Here is a 25,276-nt window from a genome sequence, read left to right on the forward strand (position 1 = left end):
TCATATGAGTACTTTCTCAGGAAAACCAGCAGGATAATCTAAGACTTGGCTTGACAGTGCACAAATCTGTGTTAGCAATACACTTTCTTCAAGTAATCAAACCGGGACTGGAACGTAATGGGGTTATATAAGGCTCTATTACAAGACATGAGAAAAGACCCACTGTTTTTAATCACTCACAATTATATATGCTGGTAAAATACAGTGAAGTATTTCACTGTCTGATAACCATGTCCAGGGGGATACAAAAGAAATATATTTGTACACCTTGCAACACTGACACACCTCTTCCTGTAACAGCACTAATGCGGCATAAAATTGTGAAGCAGGGACTTGCAAGGGGTTTTTGAACTAATTCTCCTCAAAACCCTCCTAGCAACATAGTAACTATTGGAGTGATTTTTACAAACAAAGAGGCTAAGGCTCTGACAGATATCCTGCCTGAGATAATATAGCTAGTGAAGGGCAGATCACATTCCAGCACAGATCTATAAGCTAGCACAAACTGAATTATTTGGACAATGTGGCATGAAAAGAACCAGAAGAAAAGGAACAGAAAGTGGAAATGAGAGCTAAAATGAGATACGTTTCGAATACAAGATTATTTAAAGGCAGAAAGGAGAGAAAAGAGAGCAAACGACGTGCTGAGGTCACAGAGAAAGGGACGAGACAGTGGTGGAGTGCGTGTGGCTGAGTCGCAGGGTATTAAACAGGAAAACCACTGGTTTCTCTCAGGTACTCTAGGGTATTATAGTGACATAAATTCAGTTTAGAAACAGTTTTCAAATTTGAAGAATTTCTTCCTATTTAGTATCTGCTTTCTCTTAGATATCAGAAAACTCCTAAGACAGTAAATTTAAGCATACGTTGAAAGGAAAAATACTTTGTTTCATGAAATTACATAAGGGAAACCTGTAACGAAGTAAGCTCAGACAGAAGCACCAACCTCAGTATTTTTATGTTTGTTTAACATAACTCTTTCACGGATTTCCTTGGGTTCTCAAGGATCTAAGTAAATCTCAATATGTAATCCAAGTACCTGAAAACTAGGACTGCACTAGCATTCAGGAAAGAACCAAATATCCCCCACAAACTAAGTGACAAAGTGATCAGTAAGGCCAAGCTAGGCTGGAGATGCGGGAGCGGTGGCGAGAGGGGAAAGCCCTGTGGGCCTAGTGGAGGTGTTAGAACCTGAGCCGGGCGAAGAGGGTGTTCACATGGGGGTACCAGTGGCCTGGCCTGGTAGTGAGGAGAGTATCTGTGGAGGAGGGCAGTCCAGTCTGGTGCAGGGTACTGGAGCACACATAGGATGAAGAGGGCATCCTCTAAAAAAAGCAGGACCTGGCTTCTGGTGAGGAGGGTGTCCTTGGGCAGGGGAAGACGTGGGAAGGATAAAGGGGGACATGCCTGGCACACGATGCCAGTGCATGAGCTCAGTAAAAAGGACTCTGTGAAGGGCAACGTGGCATGGGGTATCAGAGCCTGGATGAGGTAAAAAGGGTGTCAACACAGGGTGAGGTGCTGTGGTGGTGGCCTGGAGTTGGGTGATCAGAGCCTGAGTTGGGTGAGAAGGATGCCTGTGCAATGAAGGGGACGGTGACAAGTTTCGTTACATATAGGGAGACTGATCAAAGTAAGTAAATATATTAAGGATACTTGGAGCCAGATTTCTCATTGTCAGCAAAAGGAGAAAAACACAATGAACCCTGTATTACTGAATTAAAATGGAAAGTACCAGTGACAACTTACGGCTTTCAACATAGACGTATACATGTGATTAGGAATACAGGCGTAAACGTGCGGACGTGCATCTGCACATGTACGCACATGTGCGCGCACACGCACGAATGCATACAGCATCTGCTCCCCAGCTCCTTCCACTGAGAGGGTCTGGGAGCAGTGATAGTCCAATGACAATGAGCATTCCTAGGACCCAGCTCTTAATTTCTAACTACTATTCTGCAAAGCAAGGAAGCTGGATCAAAGTACAGGATGAGCACAGAACATCTTGTTACACGGAAGGACAGTATCAGGACAACACACGACACTTGAACAGGGTCTGAAGATTAGACGCAGTAACCGATCAGTGTCAACATCCTGATTCTGATGGTTGCATTACGGCTGCTATGAGAAACCTTGGTTTCTAAGAAACACACATTAAAGTACTGCAAGTGATGGGGCTATGAGTTAGCACCTTTCTCTCAAACAGTCAGTGGAAAAAATGTTCTTTGCATGCACATTTCTATAGTTTGAGAGTAACTGGATGAACAAATAATGGAAATGGGGAAGGAGAAAAGGCAGGAAGGTAGAGGGCAGGAAGAACCACTTACTGAGGTCTTCAGCCAGCTGAACTCGTTTGCCAGTGAGCAGTTTTACCTTCTTCTCGCTGTCTTCAGCAAAATCTTCCAATACCTCTTTCACATTTTTCTCTAATCGCCTGACTATTCAAAGTAAACAAAAACTTGAGGAGCTGTGTTTCTAATGAATGCACAAGGATGATAAAATTAGCAGTATTTGGAGGGTAAGTTCTTATTTTTCTCATCGAGTTTGATCTATTAAGTTCAAACTTCCCACAGTTACAGGGAGAATCTTTACTTATCATATAATACTTTTATCAGCATAAAACTAATACAATTCTCAGAGACGGTCATATTCTTAAGCCCTAACTCTTTAATGGAAGTGCAGGTTTCTCCCCCAAAAACTACGTGAAGCTTAGGAGTCCTTTTCTAACAGAATTTTTGTGTCATGAGGGGAGACTCTTGGTACGTTTTATCTCCCATCTTTCCCAATTATGATTTACTTTCACTCATATTTTCAGGGCAGATTTAATTTTCAATTGTTCTAATAAACCTATTTTTAAAGAAGTATCTTGGCATCATTCTATTAAATGAATATTACTACTATTATTTTTGCTGTCAAAGTTAGAAAGTGGTCCCTCTGTGGCTTACCTTCAGTGTTCGTAAGTTGCTGCCTCAAAGTATTTGCAGTGATGGCAAGCATGCGTTGTATTCGCCAGAACAGGACAACATCATTGCATTCCAACTAAAATATTAGGTCAGTAAGATTACCAGATGCAAATTTAAAAGTGAAAACCATGATCACAAACACATACGACTGACTACTAAAGTTAATACCTATACCCTAAGCTTTAACAAAAAACCTCAGATTTATCTAATACACGTACTCCTATCGCAGATAGAAGCCACCAAATCATTTCTGCTCAGGGTTCACGAACTTCCACGTGATTTGCATTCAATTTACCTCACTCCTATATAGCTTTGTTTTGATTCCGAGGACAAAGCAAATGAATCTGGGAAGTAGAGAATTTCATGACATTATATACAAGTGGAAATTCACAGCATATACCCTTAATTTGTATTTAGTTTCAGCTAACAACCATGTTAGCTTAAATATGTCCTTAGGTTAACCTCTTTTCTTCAAGCATGCATGCAAGCCAGTTCTGAAATGCAGCTTGTAGATAAAAATAAATTAATGATATGCTTCAAAAAGAGCTTATTCTGTAGAGAGGTCTTCTCAACGATTAAATTACGCAAAACACTTGCCATTTTTTACATAGGTATAGTTACATACAAATTTCCTTTAAGCTGTAGAAAACTCAAAAGCATTTTAGGGGCCTTTGATCACTAATTAATAGAGTTCTTTCAGAGCACTTCTACTTACAAGAAAATGCTCAAAATACATCAGTCTGCTGCCACCTAGCGGTTACTTTGTGAAACATGACATTACACTGTACAACTTCATACACTTCTTTCAAAGAATTATTTAAAGATTTTGGTGATATAAAGAAATACAATATAGGAAAAAGCACAATAAAAGCTGTTTTTTCAGGATGATGTCCACTATGCAAATGGATTATGTTATACACATGCACACAACTATAAAGATTAACAGACATATAAAAATGTTAACTAAAATTACTTCTAGGTCAGGGGATTATAAGTGACTTATTCCTTAATAAGGAATATTAGTAAGTGACTATTTCCCTTTGCAATTTTCTTTTACATTTCTTTACTGTATTTCCACAACAAGAATGTGTTATTTTCTAATACAAAAAAGTTAATTCTTAAAAAAAAAAAAATTAACTGGGTTAGTGCCTGTTCTCTGCACACAAAATCTTATTGTGTGTAAAATATAAAGTGGTAAAAACCTTAGAAAAGATAGGAGTTAGGTTATTCTTCAGACATAAATCATATATACTTTTTCCCAGCAGATCAAAAGACTTAAAACTAATGCTAAAGCTATAGTTAACTTTCAAGCATCCAAACAACCATCACTAAAAGCATTTTCCCTGGTTTTTAGACACTTTACCTCAGAATCTACAAAATGCCTTTGGTAGTAGTAAAAGCCTCTTCGACAAAGGTTACAATGGTTTAGAGCTGTTTTCAAGAAATGTCTTCTATAAACTTGGTGCCAAGTATCTTTAATCTAAAATGAAGGAAGAAAACAAAACCAAAGAGTTACTGTACACTCCCCTCAGGTTGACCAAACACATTCTGAAAAGTCATCCACGAAGTTTATTTATAAAAAAGTTAATTAAAACTAGTGGCAGTGTTATTCTACCAATCATTTTTACCCATTAAGAAAAAAATTTTTTTAAGACAAAAGATTAGATTTACCACTACTCTGACCCCTTACCAGTTTATATACTTCCAAATATGTAGTGTTTTTAACAACTGTTGTTATTACATTCAAATAATCATTCTGTAGAGTAGATAGGGTTGGGATTATTACCGCCCCTAGTTAGAGGTAAGGGGCCCCAAGGAAAAAGAGGTTGTGAGCCTTATCTAAGGACAGAGTCAGGACTAGGAAGCTGGTCTCAGACCATCAACCCAACAGTTATTTCCTTTCTGATCACTACATCTTGCTGTTACCATAGCAAAATGACTCCTGCCGTGTCATTATTACGTAGTTTGTCAAAGTGTTCAAGGTTCTTGCAAGCGTCTTTTCTAAGTAGACCAGTAATAATCATACACAGGTACAACCAGTACAATCAACGCTATGTAACACAGAGGAAAGTGGAAGCTCAGAGATGATGTCAGTATTACTAGCGAATGGGATGGAACTGCGCTAGAATTCACATCTCTGACAGTAGTCCATCTGCTATGTTTGTCATAATTATCTTGTTATCTATTTTATAGCTTCATCAAGTGCACTGGAAGAACAAAATGTCTCTTGGAAAAAGGGCTGAGATTTTCTTGCTCAGAGAAAGTCAATATATACAGCCAATCCATATCCTAATTTGCAGGCAAAGTCCAAGGATGGATAAATTAAATTCATATTCAACTAATAATTTCATGTAATCATTAGTTTTAATTTCATTTCCTATTTACAAATAATGCTACATGTAACAGCTTTAACTTGCTTTGAGTTTTACCAGTTTTCTTGTTCTGACCTCCTGGGGAATTTAAATTAAATATACTCATTTCTCAAGTGCAAAAATATAAATAGTACATAATCTTTAAAAGAACTTCTGTGTGGCTCTGAAACTTCTTTTATGATTGTTTTCCCTCTTAGAATTATTTTTCTAATTGGGTTTCACTAAGTTAACTTAAGCTAATATTAAAATAAGGTTTTATTTTTATTTTTTAATTTTTTTTAACATTTATTTATTTTTGAGAAACAGTGAGACAAAGCGTGAGCGGGGGAGGGGCAGAGAGAGAAGGAGACACAGAATCTGAAGCAGGCTCCAGGCCCTGAGCAAGAGGTCAGCACAGAGCCTGATGCGGGTCTCGAACCCACAAACTGTGAGATCGTGACGTGAGCCAAAGTTGGACGCTCAATTGACTGAGCCACCCAGGCGCCCCTTAAAATGAGGTTTTAATCCCTTACACTCTAACTGGGGTACATAGGCCCAGAAACAGTTATTTTTTTCAAATCTTCCCCAAATAAGCATCATGAAGATAAGCAAAACATAGTCTGTAATTATTTTTATTCTCATATTTATTATGATGATGTGAGGAAAATGAGATAGAACCCCAAGGCACTACTCAATTTAATACAAACTTAACATTCACATTTTTTCTAAATCCACTCATACCTGATTAAGGCACTTTTTTTTTTTTTTTTAATTTTATTTTTTCAACGTTTATTTATTTTTGGGACAGAGAGAGACAGAGCATGAATGGGGGAGGGGCAGAGAGAGAGGGAGACACAGAATCGGAAACAGGCTCCAGGCTCTGAGCCATCAGCCCAGAGCCTGACGCGGGGCTCGAACTCACGGACCGCGAGATCGTGACCTGGCTGAAGTCGGACGCTTAACCGACTGCGCCACCCAGGTGCCCCTTTTTTGTTTTTAATTTTTTAAGAGAGAGAGCGAGTGAGCAGCAGAGGGGCAGAGACAGAGAGAGAAAAAATCTCAATCAGGCTCCACACTCAGCGTGGAGCCTGACATGGGGCTTGATCCCACCACGCTGGGATCATGACCAGAGCTGAAATCAAGAGTCAGACACTCAACCGACTGAGCCACCCAGCGTCCCTGATTAAAGGTACATTTGACAGAGAAAACATACATATATATATATATATATATATATATATATATATATATATAAATGAAACACACTGAAGCAGAACTTCTATTTTGCAATCTGAAACAGCGTAACGTTGTGCAGAGATGTGACTGGGCTTCACCTCCTTTTACAAGAGCTAACTGCTGAACATGCCCAGGTACTTCACTTTTCCAAGTCTCAAACTCCTCATTACAAATTAAAGTATTACCCGTAAGAAAACACCACCAAGAATAAATCTCTACTCTGTACACAACCAAAGTGACTGTTTTTACTGTCAGCAAAAGTACACGTGACCCAAGTCAGGTCAAGCACTTCTATATCCGAGTAACATGTGAGAAGTAGCAACATTTTACCGCAAGAACAAAGATTAAGGAAGTAAGTTCAGGCTTTTCCGCAATATTTATTACCAAGCTTGGGTCCACTTCTACCCCTCGGGATTCCAGGTTCTTTCGCACTGTGGTTATCTCATCGCTTGCGAGATATGCCGGGTGCTCCTCGTTACACTTCAACATCTTCTCCAATTCGTTCTTGGTTTCGTTGTGGACAAACTTGGAAATTGTTTAAAAGAGAATTCTGCTTTAGATGGTTCATGATTTGCCACACTTATAAAAACAGAGCCCTGATTTTAGTTAAGTACACTGCTCCTACACAATAGGTGACCAGCCCCACACAGAAAACAAGAAAGAACACAGTCCCCAGCTTAGGATACAGGACAATGGCTCTGGGAAGCAGAATAAACTGGACTTATATGAGGAGAAAGAAACAAACAAGAAATTAGCCACATTTGTTATATATTTTGCTTTTGATGAAATGGTTTATTGTCGAAGCTACAGCACCAGGTAGCTTACTGTATACTTTCTTGACCTTAGAGTAGGATATCAGTCTAGGAAAGAGTACCCTGAATATATGGGAAGAGATAATGTTCTAATAAATGCCTCATATCTAAGAACTAGACGGCTGTAAGAACTTGCACCTGCTGATAGGCTTCTTTTCTGATAAATATGAAATTCATAGTTGGGATTTAAAAAAAAAGATTTCTAATAAAAATTGTGCTTTAAACTGCTTCTGCAAGGTGCTTATCATTCCTTTTCTTTTAAATTTATTTTTAAATAATCTTTAAACCCAACATGGGGCTCAAACTCACAACCCCAAGATCAAGGGTAGCACACTCTATAGTTTGAGCCAGCCAGGAGCCCGAAGGTGTCAATCGTTTTTATTATTTATATTTTTTAAATGTTTATTTATTTTGAGAGAGGGAGACAGAGCACAAGTAGCAGAGGGGCAGAGAGAAGGAGACAAACAATCCCCAACAGGCCCCGTGCTGCCAGAGCAGAGCTCAACGCGGGGCTCGAACCCATAAACCGCGAGATCACGACCTGAGCCAAAACCAAGAGTCAGTTGCTCTGTCGAGCCACCCAGGTGCCCCGATGCCTATCATTTTTAAATGTACCTCCAATCTCTTCTTTATAACTGTTCATAATCTGAGGACCAAAGGAGGAAAACATATACTAGTGATAAATTTGAAAGTAAGACTTTTATACAGTGCCAAATTATGTTTATCTTTCCTTTTTCAATCTTTCCAAAACTGCATGATAAAAGAAGCTAGCTTCAAATTCACTGATTACTCTAAACAAGTTACTACCACAGCACTCTGCCCCAAACTGTAGCAAGCTACAGTATCTGAGTACTTCAAGAATAAAATGTAAATGTAAATAACTGGTTTATAAATGAAACTACTAATTAATATTCTCTGAAAACATGATACTTTAGAAAAACTATTACTTAATGAAGAGAAATTTCACATTTTCCTTAAACATCTGCTCTTGGTCTGAGGTAAGAAGGAAATCTTTTTTTTTTTAATTAAAAAAAATTTTAATATTTACTTGAGAGAGAGAGAGAGAGAGACAGAGAGAGCAGGGGAGGGACAGAGAGACAGAAGGAGACACAGAATCCAAAGCAGACTCCAAGCTCTGAGCTGTCAGCACAGAGCCCGACACGGAGCTCGAATTCATGGACTGCAAAATCATGACCTGAGCCAATGTCAGCTGCTTAACTGACAGAGCCACCCAGGCGCCCCATAAATCTTTAATTTAGATGATACTCCCCGACTCTTCTTGTCCTGTTTTTACTTCTATCTGTCCACCTGTCCCCACCACCCTGGCTGTTCAGAACACTACTCTCCCATGTATCCTGACCAAGATCTCCACAGTTCAGTTCAGACAAGGTGAGAATGTTCCAAAGGAATGGATTTTTCCCTAGAAAACTAAGGAAAAAGTAACAACATAAAAGCAAAAAGTAGTTTTCAGAGCACAGACTTCTCATTTTTAACGTAGGACAGTCTTAAATTTCTTTTCCTGCTTAATCAATCACTCAAAAAGACAGAAGGAACACAGTCACCTAAACTTGCAGTGTGAGATGTGGGGACAGTCTCACCCTCTTCCATAATCTGTTTCTCATGGTAACCTCCAGGAATGAGATCTACAACAGTGGTTTTCAACTGGGAGCAAGAGGGGTAGAAAGGTTAGAGAATAAGAACTTGATTCAGTAGGTCTGACAGGAGGCTTTCTTTTGAAATAGAAAATGAAACACACACATACAAACACCTCCCAAGGCAGTCCTGATGTCCCTCTCCCTACACTCCAAATTATGGCTTCGTTCTACAGTCTGGGTCTTACGTATGCTGCCCTGAAACCCTGAAAGGAAAAGGGTCTTCTCTGAAGGGTTTCCATATTCCTCTCCTAGGCCACGGATCCTCCCATTAATCTTAAAACTTAATTTTCCACTTCCCTTGCAGGGACCCCCTACAGGTTCAAATTCCTGAGAAAATAGTTTACAACTAGGAATTATTTCTCTCTGAGAGCATCTGGCCACTAGTTGCTGAGGCAAGGTGCCAACATCGATTACTGTGGAGACTTTAGCCTAATTTCCCTAAACCCTGATGGGTGGACACCATTTTCCTTCCAGGTTTACCTGCCTCACACCAGTTCTTTTCAATCATTGCTTCTTCCAGTCTTAAAGTCAGATCACGTTAGAGTCTCATGGCTCTCCTAGAAATTCTTTTCTGATAGACCTCCTCCTTTTAGCCCATGTGTCGAGAGAGATAATTGATGCTCCCTGAAGACAGATGTGATCCAACCGCTAACCCTGTCTACCTCCTCAGGTTCTCTCCACAAAAATCCTATCAGAAAAAAGAGAAGAGGAAGACTGTTCCTTCCCTTTTTTATTTATTTATTTTATTTTTTTAATTTTTTAATTTTTTTAAAATGTTTATTTATTTTTGAGACAGAGAGAAACAGAGCATGAACGGGGGAGGAGCAGAGAGAGAGAGGGAGACACAGAATCCGAAGCAGGCTCCAGGCTCTGAGCTGTCAGCACAGAGCCCGACGCGGGGCTCGAACTCACGGACCATGAGATCGTGACCTGAGCCGAAGTCGGACACTCAACCGACTGAGCCACCCAGGCGCCCCTCCTTCCCTTTTTTAAAGACAAATTGGGACTAATATCTGACAGACAGCTTATCGAAAAAAAAAAAAAAAAAGTTGATTATATAACTTAATTCTGTATTTAAGATGAAAACAAAACAATAAATAAATAAGGAAACAGGGAAACAAGAATGATATGTCATTTGGCAATTTTCCATTCTCTTTATCTTCTCTCTTGATATTTCTGTATCTTGCTCTCCTTTCTCTAATTACATGGATTCGGACTGAAAAGAGGACTGGATGCCACCTCTTTTTCTTAGTCATTACTACTTTCACTTGTGCATTTTGATTTTTATATCCTGTTTTCACTCTTTGATTTAAGTAATGAATGTAAGAATGAGATGTGGTGTATGACTAAATGCTAGATAGGAAGAGGAGCCATAACAATAAGGAATAAAAAGAAGGTAAGGGATGGGAATTTGAATGATTCATACATCCTCCCTCTACTCATTTGTCAATTTATTTATACTTGCCTTTACCATTTTGTTCTTCCGAAGTGCTCATTAAATATTTATGGAATAAATAAATTCTGTAATTCTAGTTCCTGTCTGAATTTTTATACCTATTTTGGGAATACAACAGCAAAAAATGCAAAAGAACAAAATAATCTGAATAGACAACAGAAAAATCCAGAAGTAACAGATGAGGTAAACAAAGTCACTGTATCTTTCATTCTGATTACATTTACTCTACATCCTCTGAAATTCGTGTCATTTTTTTATTTTTGTTTATAACTTCAACCTTCATTTTACCTCAAACAAGGAACTGAAATGAACAAAGTAATCAACCACAAAAGGAGCATGGTTCATTTCCTATTTTAGTAACATAGCTACTGCATTTGAAAAAAACAACTTGCTTTTATAGCTTACTATTTATTCTAAAATTTCATTATATTGTAGAAAGGCTGATATAAAACATTTGAAATTATTAAGATTGGTCTAGAAGGCATGCAAAAGTGGTATTTTAATGCTTGAATTAAAATAATCAAAATTATATCATAAGACCAGAGATTTGTTTTTTTACCTGTTCTTGGGTCCGGTTCTTCCAGTATAACCATCTCTTTTTCCAATCTGGACCTATCATGTTTTCAATTGCATTTTCAGCTGCAAAATTAAAAAAAAACTTTTTAAAAATTCATCAAAAATTTTATCATTTACCAAGTACATAGATTATAACTAATATTAAATAGTTTTATTTTATTAACTATTTCAAAGTGCTATATCAATATAAAGTCAGCTGAAATAAAGACAAAAAAATTACATGACTGATATGGTACATGTAGAAGAAAGGATTTAATTATATATGTTTATAATCTGCGCAAGGTACAATTGGTATTGCAAGGTATACCGTTTCCATAGGTATAGAGGCAAACACTAAAATGGTCTTATAGTTTTTTCAGAATAGGAGTACATATGAACGTATGTCCAATTTATTTAATATTTTCCCTAGTTACTAAGCCATTGACTGAAAAATCCCACAAAAAAATTTAACTATGTTATTAATGACAAAGCTATGAAAAGTTACTTTTTTTTTTTTAAACTTTATTTTACAAACATTCATCAAGTTGGATGGCCCCCCCCCCCCCGCTTCACCACTGCGAATACTCACAACTCAACCCATGTCCTACTTACTGTCCTTGAGGCGAGCCTGAAGAGCTTCTTCCATAAAATAAATAGCGGCATCCCACTGTTGTTTATCAGATATGGAACGGTCTTCTAAAGCATTGTGCTGGATAACCCTCTGAAATAACAGGGAAAGAAAAACAGCCAATTTTGATCTATCTAGGCCTTATAATCTTAGTAACTGTATTCAAATTGACAGCTTATCAAACATCCAAAAGAACAGATGTGCCTAAAACAACATAAAAGTATGCCCCTTCCATGCAAATTCAGGTCTTATTACCTGCCCACTTGTCAGCTTTCTTCCCCAAAAAATAAACAGTGAAGACTTCTTCCTATCCCAAATTGAGTAAGCTATGTCTAAGATCGAGAGAGGTATGTTACACATGTAACCACATAAAATCTGCACCTAGAACCCTAGTAACTCAGGAGTTAATGATTCAGATCATCGCTACCTCTCCTTTTTGCCATATGATCTGTGTTAGCATTTCCAAAAAAACGAGAAAAACAACCATTGTCTCACCGTTAACACCAATGAAAAGTGTAAAGGAGGAAAGCTTAAAAGGTCTAGACAATCATAAGCAAATGTGAGTTCTTCATTATAAGAAAACTGATCTCTAAATTTTATAATTATTGAATGAATCATGAAAAAGGACACTATTCTCTCAGGAAGCTAGTCTTATAAGGCATTTAACAAGAACGAACATAGCTTTCAAACATGAAAACAAACACTTATTCTAAAATAAATTACAATTATGACCAGCCCACAGTGCGATATGCATTATCCTGGAAAACTGTTCAATCTTTCAACAGTTCTCCTCAGAACTGCCTGGGAAGAGAGCAGGTGCTTAACCAGGTTTGATTATGGTGATGGAACGTTCTACGTAACAAAAGATCTGCTGGAGGTGGTTGGATTTGGTGAAGGTCAGGAGTCAGGCTTTGTAGCAGAGTCAGGGCTTGGGTCTGAGTTTTGCCAAGGACAATAATAAGGCTGCTTAAGAACTAAATAAAATCTGCTTACAAAATACACTGTAGAGTTTCAGGCACCTTGCAAGCATTCAACATGTGGCAGTTAGCATTATTTTAGAAGTCTAACATTGTATGACTCAAATCCACTGAAAACCAATGCATCTAATTCCTTTTATTACCACGAAGGGTAAAATGAGAAGCAGCTATCTGAGCCATCTGTAGATCAGGTCCATGTAATGGCTAGTGGACAACAATTTGTGGAAGTTAATAGAAGCCTCTTTACCGCGAAGTTTGACTTTTTTTTCTGAAATGCTAACCAAGAAAAGAAATAGCAGAGAAATGTTAAAGAGCTAATTACAGATGGTTAAACTATTTCTTTCCCCTCATTATTTTAAATTCAGAACCTAATTGAAATGGCCATATAAAAACAGCTTCCTACAAAAAGATACCAATTTGAGAAATTATATAAAAGCATGAGGCCGACACCTTAACATACAAATGACATACCAAGCTGTCCTCCGCAAAATCATTCCACTTGTGGCGCTTAATACTTTCTTCCTTAACAGCCTCTTTAAGTTTATCAAATATGTCATCATGCTCTTTCCCTTTTGGTTCTGTCATGAAGCGGGAAAATTCTTCTTGTAGGGTCTCCCAAGCAACCTAGGTTTAAAAGAAAAAAAGCTGTATTCACAGTACATACTTATATTTAATATGTAACATGACAAACATGTGAATTAAAGCCAAACAGATGAAATAAGCTTATCACAAAGTACATATGAAACCACTTTTTTTTTTTTTAAAGGCCGCATACATAAACACTGGCCTAGAGATCTCACACTGATAGCTAGTGGGGTAGATTTGGCGTCCTGACATGTTTTGCTAGACCTACATGGTGTTTTAAATTTTAACAAACAGAGCCAACATTAAAAAGAGAGAGACTTCATATAAAAATCTGTGTTTCCAGCCTCTCTTGAACTATCCGGCAGCACTGTACCCACATTCCTACATAACACTAGCTGGAGCTGAAAAGAAATTGCCCCCTTGACTTAAGGTCTGTACTCCAATCAGCCCCCAGACTTAGTTCACTAATTTATTTCCTTCTGTACAAGAGGTGAGTCTGCCTGCTTCTTTCATTCTGCAGAAAGTTTAAAATTTCATAACGATTTAGTCTTCTTCACATGTTTGCCTTTATGCAAATATATGAAGCAAAGCATCAATACCTTCAAACAGAACCCAGCAGCATTCAGGCTCTATCACAGCTAACTCCTAATTACCTGGAAGGAAGAGCCCAGTGCCAGAAGTAACGAAGAACTAAATCTACTTATGATTAAGTGGGCTGGTTAATGCTGTGTTTTTTATTTAGCCCTGGTCCTTTCAAACATGAAGAAATCACAGCATAAAAAAGATGGCTGTTCAAGAATATCCAGTGAGGTATTAGAATCTATGTTTCCTGACCTTTGGCAGATCCTCATGTCTCCGCCACACCCAGGTGAGAAGGGAGAAGGCGGCAGGAGATAGAATGACCACTTCCACGGCCGAGCCTTAGGATGTGAAAATATCCTACTGTGGGACCGGGGCTGCACAGATGTTTTTAGGCAGGTTGTGAGGAGAGCTGGTGAGTGATGGCAGCAGCTCTCTAGCTATTTCAGGGGTAAATGTGTGGAGAACTGACAGGGGTCAGCAGTATGCAGCTTCAGCAGAGCAGCTGCCAGCTCTCAGAAAGAGAAGCTGGAAGAAACTGAGAAAACAGGTGCGGTCAGAGCTGAAGCAGGACAGGAGAGGGGGGAATGACGCCCAAATAATTAGAAGCTGACAAGGTAAGTATGAAAAATGAAATTATCTTTGACACTGACTCTCATTTTGTGAGCAACCTCACAAAGAGGCACAGGACACACCGCGTCTTACTGAGCGAGCGCAATCATTCTTCAGACTAATACACGTGGCAGATCAGCTCAGGGGATGCTCATCATCACAGTAACAGCAGCTGGCATTTACTGCGCAGTTACCGTGGGCCAGGTGTGTCTAAGTATTTTATGTATTACGCACATTTATTCCTTATAACAATCTGCGAGGTGGGCAACATCATCATCCCTATTGTACAAGTAAACAGAAAGGTTAAGCACCTGGAGTCCAAAGACCACCCAACTACTACGTGGTATAGCCATTGTGTAACAGATAAGCATTCTTTAAGGGACTTTCTTATAATTCTTGGTCTAATGTTCTGGCAGGATCCTAACTAAGGAAATGATTATTTAAGTGCAACTGAGCCCAGCAGAAAATCAATAGGTGAAATAGTTCAACCATTAAACATTTTTCTTATGGGATCCTTATTCGCAGAAAAAGTTAAAAACAGTTCACAGTTAAGCAAATTTTGCTGGTTTTGTTAAATGCTATCTTTGGAACAGGACCAATGCCCTCGGACCAACAAAATGCCAATCAGTAAATTTTTATAGCGGTAGTAACTGGTAATAGGATTAAGGCTGACCCCAACACAGAGATAAGGAATAGAGAATAAATGGAGCCTAAAGACTAAAAGGAGAAAAAGTGGCTGTGATGGGAATAAAACCTAAAATTCACGGCTCCTACTCCCTTCACATAATGCTTCTTACCCATTTAATTAAATTATATCCTAACCTCTACTGCTTTATTAGGAAGCTGTTTATCAGTCCACTGTTTAAGCTTGATGTCCACTGTTGTATTAAAAGTCCCTGAATTCATGGTCTGTGCAGCTGGAAGATAGATGTTTTCAATCACATGAGTTGATACTCTTTCCCACAAAGACTGCTGAAGGATTTCCTCCCTGAAATTAGACAAAACAAGTTTCAAGAACATCAAATTTAAATATTATATTGTTTTTAAAAACAGCTGCATTGAAGTATCATATTTACAGTGCTGACATATGAACAAACCTGTGTATCACCGCAATCAAGAGAACCAACCTATCCATCATCTTCAAAAGTTCTAGCCGCTGGATCTGCTTTCAGTTACTAGAGGTTGGCTTATATTTTCTAGAATTGTGTATAACTGCAACCATACAGTATATACTCTTATTTTTGTCTGTCTTCTTTCACTCGGCAAAACCATTTTGAGATTTCTCCATATTGTTGTATGTATCAATGTTTCACTCCTTTTTTTAAAAATTATTTTTAAGTCTATTTATTTGAGAGAGAGCGATTGCGAGTGGGAGAAGAGAAGAGAGAGGGAGAGAAAGAACGGGAAGCAGGCTCCATGCATTGTGAGTGCGGAGCCCAATGTGGGGCTCGATCTCACGAACCATGAGATCATGACCTGAGCTGAAATGAAGAGTCTGCCACTTAACTGATGAGCCATTCAGGCGCCCCTGTCTCACTCCTTTTTATTGCTGAGTAGTATTCCACTGCATGGATCTGTTTACATATTTAGCTGCTATTGGACATCTGGGTTGTTTCCCACCGTTAGTTCTTCCAAATGAAGCCGTAATGAGCTTTCACATGCAAGTCTTTATGGACACATACTTTTGCTTCTCTCGGGCAAAATATCTAGGATTGGAAGAGCTGGATCATTTGGTAGCTACATAGTTAACTTTTTATGATACTGCCAAACTGTCCAAATGGGTGAACTATTTTACATTCCCACCAGCACAGTATGAGAGTTCTAGATGCTCTGCTTCTTGCCAACATTTGATATGGTTAGTCATTCTGACAGGTTTACGGTGGTATCTCATTGCAGTTTCGTTTGCATTTCCCTAATGGCGACTACTTTTAAGCATCTTTTCCTGTGCTTATTTGCCTATACAGACTTTTTATGTATTGACTGAAAAGTGCAGTCCAAGACTGAGAATTTCTAGGTATAATTTTAACAATTTATCAGACCACAGCACAGAGCACAGAGATGTTATGGGATATTGCTAGGTAAAACTGGTCAACACATCATGATAAAGGCAACACTATAAAGGATGCATAATCAAGTTGAGCATCCTGCCTTAAAAAGTACCTTACGGGGCGCCTGGGTGGCGCAGTCGGTTAAGCGTCCGACTTCAGCCAGGTCACGATCTCGCGGTCTGTGAGTTCGAGCCCCGCGTCAGGCTCTGGGCTGATGGCTCAGAGCCTGGAGCCTGTTTCCGATTCTGTGTCTCCCTCTCTCTCTGCCCCTCCCCCGTTCATGCTCTGTCTCTCTCTGTCCCAAAAATAAATAAACGTTGAAAAAAAAAAATTTAAAAGTACCTTACAAGACCACAGATCTCTAAGCAAGAAAAAAACAACTATTTCAATGAAGAAAAAAACTGAACTCTCAAGAAAATATGTATCTGGCTTCTCCCAAACTAATTTCTACTGCGAGATAATACGACAACATACAAAAAACATTCTGCTTACCAAAAGCGGTCAGCAACCTCAACCGTCTACAACAGCCATTTTTGTAGCAGCAACATCCCGGCTGTCCAGAAGCCAAGATGCAATTTTCTTAGTTGAGGAGCGCCAACACTCCCTCCCATCCAAGACTGCTCATACTCACTGAACATTTTTTGTAAAGTCAAGTGTACTGAGTCAATCGGCTTAGCTGCTAGTTTCCCCTTGCTAACTTTCAGGTCTTTTTTTGGGTTACAAGCAGAAAACAAAAGAAAGAGTGTGAGGAGAGGACACACCACATAGGACCAGAAGGACAAAGTCAATTTAGTCATGGTGTTAATGACACATAATGATAGGTGGAAAATTTTAGGAGCAGGCTGGAAGAAAAAAAGCTTGTCAGTGCCTCCTATTTGGATAAAATTTTAAACACAAACCCAAGATTTCTGAAAGATAAGCAAAAAACCAGGATCCAGCCTCTGACCACCAGGGCTTTTTGCCACTCCTGCGTCAGAAAAGACTTGGTCTGTTACCTCCTCCCAGGGGTCTATGGGGGAGGAACTGACATTCCAGACACCCTTTCGAGGAGATAATAACAAAATCCCAGACCACCAAATCCTGATGAGCTTAGGTAATGTTCGCAAAGGAGGCTGTTTTCCAGTCCACCACAGGGAGCTCCTGTCACCCATCCTCACCTGCCCTTTCGTCACCAAGCTGCTGTCCTCTGTCCAGACTCCCCCTGCTCCTCTCCCTCATAATCATGTTTATTGTGCCCCCAATACTCTGTTCCATAACAAACAAACCGCTTTACATTCCCACTCTTTCCCCATTCCATATATCCTCAGACCTTTCCTGGCTCTCCCTTCCAAACAGTGACTGTCCTCACATCCTGTTGACTGGAAGGTGCTGAGTTAGGGAGTGGAAGCCAGGTTCCCCTCACTCCAAAATCTCTCCCCGGACAAGAGTCCTCAGCTCTCGTGTAAACTCCAGTGCTGTGAGGCCAGTTTACACCGTCTGCTACCCTGACTTGAGCCCTTGTTTACGTTTCCTAGCATGTTTTAGATGATGGTAGACTTCTCTATTCTAAATTTTGCCATCATCTAGGGAAAAGTCCATAAACACACAAAATTCAGTTAACATTATAGTTCTGCTCATTCACCTCTGTACCTCCAGGATCTTTGTCTACACTGCATGTTAATCAAAACACTTTTCAAAATAGAAATTTCTTCTTTCAAAGCAAAGGACTTACCCTATATAATAACTTCAACCAATACAGAAAAAGTAGTAAGTCCTCCATAAGTCCCCTTTCAGTGGTATAACCACTATTCACAGCTTTATTTATCAATAAAACATTTAATGCCTGCATAAATATTTGTGTGTTTACATGAGGGGATCAAATTGCACGTACTACGTTAGTTAAAAGCATATTGTACCGTTTTCCATGTCAATTTCCTACATTCTTCCATAGTGTCATCACAGTAATACACTCTATGAATAAATCAAATATGACGTAATTTCAAATAGGAAATGGAAGTTTTCAATTTTTTTACACTAATACAAAACCATGGTGACGATTCTTATGATTCTTATGTTCATCTTTGTCAAATATATCTTCACTCCTATAAATTAGCAGCAATGTAATTACTATGTAGAAATGCACTCACTGTTTAATGAACTTCTCCATTATCTACACATCCAGTCACTAAATCCTGTCAATTCTATCTGCTAGGTAACTCCTCAAATATTTCAAAACTGTCTCCTCTTCTCCATCTGCACCATCCCGACTCAAGTTCAAGCTGCCATCATCTCTCATCTAGTAATTTCAGCAGCCAGTGGCCTCCTTGCTCACTGCCTCCTTCTTCACAGCATCCCACTTGCCCTACTATAAAGATCTTTCTAAACTGCAAATCTGCCCTAAAGATATTCAGTGGCCCTTGGTGCTCATGGGTTCCAAGCTTCCGAACATGGCTTGTATGGCCCTTAATAATCTGTATCTTGTTTCTATGTACTGCTTTCTCTCCTGCCTCTTGCCTCCTCCTATGCTAAAGCTGTAGGTAACAGCCCTCAGCCACCTGTGTCCCCTTGCCTTCTCTCATCTCCTGGCCTCTGCAATTCTCCTGTCACACCACTTATTCTTTAAATCCAGGATTATGGTATCAGAGATCTTTTCTGATTCCTCAAATCTGAGTCAGGGGACTCAACTGTGAGTTCCCATTTTCCTTTCATTTTTTCAAATTTCAACAAAATAAACTCAGTACTTTTAACCAATAGCTGTATGCATAACACTGTAGCATTTTTTAAAGTGTTTCTATAAATCCATCCAGCTATCCTTCTAAATGATGTATTGAAAAAAGATCTATCTATAGTAACAGTCACATAATGTTAACGATATATCAATATCCTATACTTAATGTCAGCAATCAATCCCTGATGATCAGGTCAGGTATATTGTGTGGAAACGCTGAGAGCCTATTTCTCCCTATAATGCAACTTATGTTGAATATAAACCCCCAATAACTTTCTTAAAATATAGTTACAGTAGACTAGAATGCCTTTAATAACAAACTATCATGTTTAGGACATAAAACGCTTGTAACACTGTTTGCAGATCACCAAATATAGATCAAATAGTCCTGGCAATGAAATAATTAACATCTTAGGTATGCACCCTAAAATATCACATAAGGCATTCATTATGCAACAAGAACAAAATACTGCTTAAGGCAACATCAACTATGTCACAAAAATAAAATATTTTGGGTACAATGCAGTTGAGTTCAGTGTGGCATGAACAGTTACAATTAGGACCTGCTATTTTGATCTATGTTTGTATCAAGCTTTAGAACCAGGAAAAAAAAAAAAAAGTTGATCTGATAAAATACAGAATCACCTGCTCCAGCGGCTCACAAAATACATCACAAAATACATCGCTAGCAGCTAGATGTCCTCCTTCCCTCCCCTGCCTTCTCTACACGCACTCTGGAAATACAGGCTTCTCAGCCCTTCACAATTCCCTTCAGCCACCTGCATACTAAATAAACGGTGTTTAACCTCATGGTTCACTTTAGTGCAGGAATACTTTGATTTCAGACTGTTCTGCCCAAACGACACTAACCATTTCATCTGGTGATGCCAGGAATTTACAGAGGCACTCTATTTTTCTCCCATAAACAGCATTACCAGCTATTACAGTTTACAAATCACTTTCCGTGTATACTGTCCTCATATAACCTAGAATGGAAGTAGTGTTCATTCTTTATGTGCGTGTGCACACATGTGCCTGTGTGGGTGTGTATATACATCTACCTCTCGCAATTTCAAAAGCCATTTGGCTTACAGAAAGCCACAGAACTGGTTTAAAATACAAATAATAACAAAGATAATCTGGATATATATACACACTTGACTAATCAATCAACAAGTATAGATAAGATCAGAATCCTTTTGGGGATAAGGAGAGGAGATTAAAAGTAGGCAAACTTTGACTCCTTAAAGAAAGAAAATGGTTCACCACTGAGGAAGAAAGGGCACCAGGATGGGGAAACTAGCAATACTGAATTCAAACTTAAGTTCTGGACACTAACGGTCTAGGCTCAATTTTGATAATCTTCAACTCTTCACAGAACCTCTTCAACAGAAGAGGTACAGAAAATATTTATAAAGAATGGCAATAAGGATAGTTCTATTCCAAGAATGATAAATTCTTAGAAACAGTATAGGCTTCATTAGAAACATAATTTATGTACAATGAATTTGTTCATTAAAATATGACTGCAAAAAAATCAAGGCTATTTATACATAGCTTACTTGAGGTACATAGAACCTATTCTGGTTAGTGTCCCATTCCAATAAATTTAAGAGTGCCAAATTCACATACACATAAATAGAAGGTGATAGTTTGCCCTGAGAGAGATTTGCAGGAGTAGTTTTCAAAAGGATGGATTTACCTGCTATTTTTTAAGAATCTCAAATAGAATTCAACTTGAAATTTGTACAAAACATATGAGGTGTATATTATAAAAAGCACCAACTGCTCCTGCTCAGAAATGAGAACTTAAAAACACATACCCTTTTCCCTTTACAAACCAATTTTCTCAATAGTTTTGTTCTCTGTGATTAATCTAACAAGAGTAACCAATTTTGAAAGACTAATCTTTAAGCACAATTTGATGAAACTTTTGCCTAAATGACTTGAAAGAAATCAAAATTAAGTGTTTATTAAGTATAAGGTAAAGAAAAACCTAAGATGAAACAAGACTTAAAAAGACTGTGGAGAGAACAATTTTTCAGAATATCTTTTCTGAAACATACTTAAATAAATACATAGTTTATTGTACTTAAATACTTACCTGGTTAGACAACAAAAGTGGTTATGTTTTGAAAAAAGACATACTTTTATACTATTACTTATTTACTAAGTGTTTTGGGGGATGAGCCAAGGCTACAATAAATCACTGCTTTATACAATACTAAATGTTAGTATTTCATTCTGATCTATATAGCAATATTTTTGAGAAAAGGTCAAATACTCACCAATGTTTTGGTGTGACCTGGCTCAGACTGATAACTTCATCGAGGATTTCATTTTTAGCTTTTTCAAATAGTTCGTTCTAGGTAATATAGATACAAATAAGTAAGATTTTCACAAGAGAGTCAATCTGCCCTGCCATGAGTTTCAGAGATCTCTACAAAGGCCTCTGACAGGCAAACAGGCTGAGCTTAGGTTTGAAGCAGGCATGACCAGCAAATAATGCTCTTCTCTTCTAGTCTCATTTTTAGGAATGAGAAATAGCCAGATAAGGACAAAGACACTGACACAAATGTCTACCTTATTCATTCAATGCTCACTGTAGTTTTTCATGTAACATTTATTCAGTCAGGTAAGTTTTTCACATAACAAATGTTATGTGAATGTATTAGTACATATTAATTTAGTCCATTAGTATTAGTAAACTGATGCTGTTTTATAAAAGATGGCATTTTAAAATCAAGGAATACCAATATTTAAGTCCCACTAATCAGAGTATATTTCTCCATAGTAAATGCTGAAAAGGTAAAAGAGTCAATGTACGATTTTAAAAAGTCTGTATTACATAAATATGTTAATTCTAGAAGACCTTTAAAGAATGTTCTTCATTTTATCAGAAAAACATTTTTAAATACTTGCTTTAGTATCTTATGATCTGTAATTATTTTTTAATATTATGTAATAAATAATTTAAATTATCTTAGAAGAGATAACTGCTCCGGGAATATACTCTTGCAGCTCTAAATTAGTAATCTTATGGTCAAAATCGAAGCAGGTTGGCTTACCAGAGTTTGCTCATCAACATAAATTTTTGTTAGAGCACAGTATCAAATAAGACATATACAAAATACATGAGGTACACAAACGTTACCCGGTCAAGTTCTCGTAGACGAGGATAGTTATTCTTCCACTCAGTTTCAAGGTTAAAACGTGTTGCTAAGGAAGAAGAAAAGGTGTTCCAGTTTAAGGATTCTCTTTCTTCCCAGCTGCAGTGGTTAAAGGTGATCTCACACATCTCTGTACTAACGGAATTGCTGAGTGCACGCCTATGGCTCCTGAGTGCCGTGGGCTCTCAACATGTCAGAATCTCACCTCTGCAAGTTTTCCAAACTAATCTCCTTGACTTTAGTTTCTCCATTTTCAATCCGCAACACACACAAGGGAACAGCTTAGTACAGCTGCTAAAGGCATGGATTCTGGAATCACACCACCAAGATTCAAATCCTGGGTCTATTCTCGACCATGTATGAGCTGGGTGCACTACTTAGGTAAGTTACTCTGTGCCCCAGTTTCTTCTTCTGTAAAATGAGAGTAACAACAATACTCTTAAGGTTGCTGAGGGACTCAGCAGGTGGACTTTCTACATGGGAAAAGGGAAGGTAAGTATACTCTCATCAAATGAAACTATGGAAGCAAAGCCAAGGAGCAAGAAAGCGTGGCATTCAGGAACTGGTACAAAGTAGCTGAAGCACAGGCTGCTCTGCCCCCCAACACCAGTCCCCTCTTCCCTCTAGAAGGGGGAATCTAAGTCCACTATGGTTTACTAAGCTCTTGCTCTCAAACACTACTGCAAACTTTCTACTCTGTTGAAAATCTGCAAAGTCCTCCTTGGGATGTTTCCTCTGAAGGTGAAAGTGTTCTCGTACAACAACTAAAGATTTATATTTTTTCCATTTTCCACATATTATCTAACAGAAAATGGAAGTAAAAAGCCACTGTTAAAGGAATAACAAATCTGACGGATACCTAACCTTGCCAACTAATAAAATGTCTAAAGTTGTCAGCTTATTTTAAACAGCCAACTTACCTTTGAAACTATCAGCCTGTTGCTCAACGGACTCTCGTACCATTTTCCAAAAGCAGTCTGATACAGCAAGGCTTAAATTTCTTGTAGTCACTTGGTGTGCCTTTAGCATGCTTGTCCTATTAAAAAATAATAAAAGCTAAAGTACATAAAAATGGCAAGAAGGACGATAACTATCACCAAATTTGGAAACGTGCTCGTTATGATAATGTAATGAGAATACCACTTTCACATTTTATACTAGCACTACCCAATAAAACATTCTGTGATACAGACAATGTCCTGTATCTGAGCTATCCAACATGGCAGCTACCAGCCACATGGGGCTATTGAGCCCTTGGAGTGTATGGCTAGTGTGCTGAAGAACTGGAGTTTTAATTTCTTTAAAGTTAACTAATTCACACTTAAATAATCACCCGAGGCCAGTGCCTACCATGCTGGACGCCTCAGTTCTCTACACCTGTCAGTTCCCGTCCCCATAGATAAGACTCAAGACTATGTTTGCAAGAACTATCTTGATTTACTGTACTAATGCAGAGGCAAACATACCTTGCCATTTTAAGAGACTCTCTACATACAAGGTAATTCAGTTATCATTTAACTCTTCCTTTTTACTTTTTTTCAGGATCTTATTTTCTGTCAATATCTATTTAAAGATACCCGTTTGACATCCCGAACCCCCACTCTCACTTTCCCCATTACTGAAAGAGAAACGAGTACATGTATTTAAAAATCTAAATTTTGAATTGTTGGGGGCGTCTGGCTGGCTCAGTCAGTAGAGCATGCAACTCTTCATCTTTCATCTTGGGGTTTTGAGTCTAAGCCCCACGTTGGGGGCAGAGTTTACTTAAAAAATAAGTAAACATAAATACCAGAAGGATGGGTTTCTTCAAAAAAATAAATAAATAAAAATGTAAGTGTTGATCTTAAAAAAGTCACTTCATAAGTAAAACAACTAAAGATGTGTCCGTGTTGTCCTTCAGTGCCCATATCCCCAGGGGCAGGTTTTCATGCGAGCATGTATTGTACCATGTGATAAGCTGCTCCTAATTCTTTTTTTTTTTTTTTTTTTTTTTTTTTAATGTTTATTCACTTTTAGAGACAGAGAGAGACAAAGCATGAGCAGGGGAGGGGCAGACAGAGAGACACAGAATCCAAAGCAGGCTCCAGGCTCTGAGCTGTCAGCACAGAGCCTGACGCGGGGCCTGAACCCACGAACCACAAGCCCACGACTTGAGCCCAAGTTGGACGCTTAACTGACTGAGCCACGCAGGCGCCCCAAGCTGCTCCTAATTCTTAGTAGCCTGCAGGCCTGCCTATTACATCCAGATCACTATTTCAGAAAAATTCTGGAAATTCAATGATAAACTAATGCTATAAAGCAAACTTTAAGTGAGAACAGCTTAAGTTACTCCCTCCAAGTATTTAAAACATGTACCTACTTTAGGAGTTTTGAATTCTGAAAAAATTCTTCTTCATATTCTCTTATAGCTTCAATGCTTTCAGAGCTGTTCCCTAGGGAAAGACAATGAAATTCTCACTAAGAAAATTAATCTTTATTATTTGAAAACAACAAAAACTGAAATTGTAAGAATCCATCTTTGCATACCTTTTCCTGTTACAACAGCAAAATAACCTAGAGCTTTCATTGGGAAGAGTTTTCCTTCAATTATCTGCTGAATCTATTTTTAAAAGTGGGAAATAAATGTGAGATGCAGGTTTATATAATTTTTTGAAGCATAATATACTATTCAGAAAGAAAACTTAATAATGCTGTATATACACCCTCAAATATATAAATCTATACAAAAGTATTAAAATGCTTTTTGATTGCTACTTGAGGGGAAAAAACACATTTAATTTCACTACGCTACAAGATGCATTATGAAAACTGGGAATTCTGTACAGTGCTTTGGGGTCAGACCTTAGTTTAATTTCAGCTCCTCCATTCCTTAGCTACGCAGCTTTAAGTAAGCTGCTGAACTTTTTCAAAATGATGGCTGAAAACATGATATGAGGCAA

At 38.3% G+C, this 25,276-nt stretch overlaps 1 protein-coding gene across 7 annotated transcripts in view; it reads right to left on the reverse strand.

The window, feature by feature from the left end:
- The window catches only part of OPA1 (OPA1 mitochondrial dynamin like GTPase), an 87,024-nt gene that overhangs the window by 22,576 nt on the left and 39,172 nt on the right, over positions 1–25,276 (reverse strand). For 6 of the 7 annotated variants that reach the window (XR_005793358.1, XM_040484953.1, XM_040484955.1 and 3 more), the window contains 13 exons: positions 24,864–24,936; positions 24,697–24,769; positions 23,258–23,373; positions 22,322–22,386; positions 21,456–21,532; positions 15,235–15,400; positions 13,108–13,260; positions 11,644–11,752; positions 11,036–11,115; positions 6,938–7,078; positions 4,330–4,446; positions 2,949–3,042; positions 2,331–2,441 (listed from right to left, as the gene is read on the reverse strand). Coding sequence is in view for 5 of the 7 variants with exons in the window: in XM_040484953.1 (XP_040340887.1) it covers positions 2,331–2,441; positions 2,949–3,042; positions 4,330–4,446; positions 6,938–7,078; positions 11,036–11,115; positions 11,644–11,752; positions 13,108–13,260; positions 15,235–15,400; positions 21,456–21,532; positions 22,322–22,386; positions 23,258–23,373; positions 24,697–24,769; positions 24,864–24,936 (1,375 nt within the window). In the remaining 2 variants the exon portion in view is untranslated. Of the gene's footprint in view, positions 1–2,330; positions 2,479–2,948; positions 3,043–4,329; positions 4,447–6,937; positions 7,079–11,035; positions 11,116–11,643; positions 11,753–13,107; positions 13,261–15,234; positions 15,401–21,455; positions 21,533–22,321; positions 22,387–23,257; positions 23,374–24,696; positions 24,770–24,863; positions 24,937–25,276 lie in introns of all 7 variants that reach the window. The other variant, XR_005793359.1, reaches the window with a different exon arrangement.

The sequence above is a fragment of the Herpailurus yagouaroundi genome, unplaced genomic scaffold (genome assembly GCF_014898765.1).
Source record: "Herpailurus yagouaroundi ecotype Mexico unplaced genomic scaffold, PumYag 162, whole genome shotgun sequence".
Taxonomy (NCBI): Eukaryota; Metazoa; Chordata; class Mammalia; order Carnivora; family Felidae; genus Herpailurus; species Herpailurus yagouaroundi.